This window comes from Limulus polyphemus, unplaced genomic scaffold, assembly GCF_000517525.1.
Source record: "Limulus polyphemus unplaced genomic scaffold, Limulus_polyphemus-2.1.2 Scaffold8360, whole genome shotgun sequence".
In the NCBI taxonomy this organism is placed as follows: domain Eukaryota; kingdom Metazoa; phylum Arthropoda; class Merostomata; order Xiphosura; family Limulidae; genus Limulus; species Limulus polyphemus.
In genome coordinates, this window is record NW_013673970.1 from 22,173 (window position 1) to 25,589 (window position 3,417).

General features: G+C 30.8%; 1 protein-coding gene across 1 annotated transcript in view; it reads left to right on the forward strand.

Annotated features, from left to right (window-relative positions):
* The window catches only part of LOC106475290 (ras-related protein Rab-14-like), a 10,285-nt gene that overhangs the window by 4,099 nt on the left and 2,769 nt on the right, over positions 1 to 3,417 (forward strand). The window contains exons 2-4 of the mRNA XM_013935983.2: positions 866 to 998; positions 2,539 to 2,716; positions 3,160 to 3,230. Coding sequence (XP_013791437.2) covers positions 890 to 998; positions 2,539 to 2,716; positions 3,160 to 3,230 — 358 coding nt within the window. The 5' untranslated portion in view covers positions 866 to 889. The remainder of the gene's footprint in view (positions 1 to 865; positions 999 to 2,538; positions 2,717 to 3,159; positions 3,231 to 3,417) is intronic.

The window sequence follows — 3,417 nt, forward strand, 5'->3', positions numbered from 1 at the left end:
GTTTTATGTGTAGTCCTTAAAAATAATAGTACGCCACAACGTTGTTTTATGTGTAGTCCTTAAAAATAATAGTACGCCACAACGTTGTTTTATGTGTAGTCCTTAAAAATAATAGTATGCCACAACGTTGTTTTATGTGTAGTCCTTAAAAATAATAGTACGCCACAACATTGTTTTATGTGTAGTCCTTAAAAATAATAGTACGCCACAACGTTGTTTTATGTGTAGTCCTTAAAAATAATAGTATGCCACAACGTTGTTTTATGTGTAGTCCTTAAAAATAATAGTATGCCACAACGTTGTTTTATGTGTAGTCCTTAAAAATAATAGTATGCCACAACATTGTTTTATGTGTAGTCCTTAAAATAATAGTACGCCACAACGTTGTTTTATGTATAGTCCTTAAAAATAATAGTACACCACAATGTTGTTTTATGTATAGTCTTTAAAATAATAGTACACCACATTGTTTTATGTATAGTCTTTAAAATAATAGTACACCACAACGTTGTTTTATGTAGTCTTTAAAATAATAGTACACCACAGCGTTGTTTTTTGTATAGTCCTTAAAATTAACAGTACAGCAACATGTTGATTTGTGAATAGTCCTTCAAAATGTAACTAAAAAGTACAAATTACATTAATTTGTTTGTACGTTAATATATATATGAAATTAGAAATGATAGGTTTTTCACCAACAGGCATCAATGATTATTTGATTTATACTATCTGTCATTGATGCAATGCTTATATTTAGTTTTTCATAAGCAGGTGAGTATTTCTAACTACAAATGTGACTTGATTTTTTTAGATCTCATAGATTTTATGAAGAATGTATTTATGATTTGTTTTGTTTTTCTTATAGGTCTGTGTCTAATTGAAGAACGTAATGATGACCACAGGCCCTTATAATTATTCATATATTTTCAAGTACATCATCATAGGAGACATGGGAGTCGGAAAGTCGTGTCTCTTGCATCAGTTTACAGAGAAAAAGTGTAAGTTTTCCCAGTTTTCTTAGACAAGTTGACTTCTGTTTTCTTCAGAAATTGTAAAGTAGATTTACCTCAGTTTGAAGTTTCTTCTCCACTGTTTTAAAATAATTCTTGGAAAAAAACCAGCTAAGTGTAGTAAAAATTATATTCTGATCCCAAACTGTACTATTGTATGGCAGTTGATACAAGAAGTAGATTATGGCCTGCATAGTAATTGTTGATTTAGCCTTGTACAATAACTTAGTAGTGTCTTTAAGATTTTAATGTTGAAATTTGATACAAGATGATGTTATCAACATCTTGAAAAAACAAATCAAAACTATTTCTATCTATTAAACATTTTGGGAAACAACAAGTTAGTGTTGGATATACTGATTTTGCATTAAACAAAAAACAGTATCTAGCACACATTACAGTTGTGTCAAAACACACACACACACACACACACACACACACACACACACACACAACAGTAGAATATTATGATTCATAAATTCAAATTCCTATCTCATTCTAGATGTGTGGTTTTTGAAATGTACTTGTAATATTTTGTATCATGAAATTCATCTTTTCATGTTGAATGTAAATGTTTTCACTGTAGTTTTCTTGTTTATTGGTAGTATCTACTCATCTAGTCTGAACTGAAGCAAATTTTAAACAGTTAGTTTTGTTTGGATGATTCATTGTTGGTCATCTCCTGACATGAACTGACCTTAATTTGGGTATCCATACAGCTGTATGCATTTCGGATTTTTTAGTTTATCAAAAGGAAGATTAATTTTGTTTTTTTAACAAGTTTACAGAGATACCTCAAACTAGATTGAAGGCCTTAGTATGGTTTGCTTATTTTTCTCAGATTTACTTAAGACTTTGTTTTCAGTGTAATGTTCCAGCACTGATTTTCCTTTCAGTTTGGCCAGTTTAAATAGTCATTAATATAGAACTTTTCTCAAACAAGAACCTTTTCACTGTGTTTTATTTTAAAAGGTAATTTCGGACTTGTCAAGAGATAGCTGATACAAGTAGGTCCTGCACACCTTATCTTGGGATAAACCTATCTTTATTGTAACATATAGAAAATTTTACACTTTACTTATTTTGTTGTTTTTGAGTATGAATTAGTTTTCTGAGGTGAGCTGTAACGACTACCAGTGGAAGGCTTAGCTTGTATTTTGCATGCACATTATATACAGTTGTTAAATTATGTTGTGGCTACAGTTAATGTATCCTTGAATAAACAAATTGAACAGACACACACACACACATATATAATATGAGTAGTGTAACATAGTAGAAATTGGTATGATAGTGTTGTCCACATTTTAAAAGATTTTTGTTATATAAGGTGTGTTATGTAACATGTATAAGTAACATGTATATATAATATTTGTGTAGCAACATTTAAGAAACATCATTAGCAGTTTTGTGATGTGTAGTTTGTGAATGGTTCACCTTCAGTGTTCCTGGAAACTGACCTATCAAAGAACAGTCTAAGTTGTTTGGGCCAAAGTTTTTACATTCAATAAATACTTCTGTTTTTCAGTCATGGCAGACTGTCCACATACCATTGGGGTAGAATTTGGGACCCGAATAATTGAGGTTTGTGGACAGAAGATCAAACTTCAGATCTGGGATACCGCTGGCCAGGAACGATTTCGAGCAGTGACTAGAAGTTATTACAGGGGGGCTGCAGGAGCACTAATGGTTTATGACATTACCAGGTGAGCAACAAACGACCGATTACTCTGTCTTGTAGTAGTAACATTTCTAGGTTCTTTCTCTTCTGCTTGCTGTTTGAGTAATTACTTAGTAATGTAGTACTGTAAAATTTAGTTGTTCTTTCTATATCTGTTAACTGTTCACACCGTGCATTCTACTTTTTTGGGGAGGGGCTTTAAATTAAGCATACTTACATCTCATGAAATATGCATGATTTTTTTTTTTCAGTCCATCAACTTGTTTCTGAAGTTTGCTAGCTGGAAACTAGGACCTATGTCAAAAAAATAAATTTTAGAGAAAAAATTTTAAAAAACTTAACTCTTAGGGCAAACTTCTTTTTGCAATAATTTTTTTAAAATGAAATTAATATAATTTTTTTTATTATGATCACATTTTTTGTCATCTTTGTACTTTTTCATATTCTGATTATTTAAACATTTTGCAGAAGAAGCACTTATAACCACCTGAGCAGCTGGTTAACAGATGCAAGAAATTTAACAAATCCAAATACAGTAAGTCAAATGGTTACCAATCTGTTGAATTTAAATGGCTAAACATTTCTAATTGAAGGGTTTAGTATCAGGATTGGTTATATTTTATATAGTTTTGTTTAACTCTATCATAACTATAATTTTGTTTATAATTCAGAGAAGATTAACGTAAACCATAAAATGAAAGGAAACAAATAAGGAACGGTACAAGT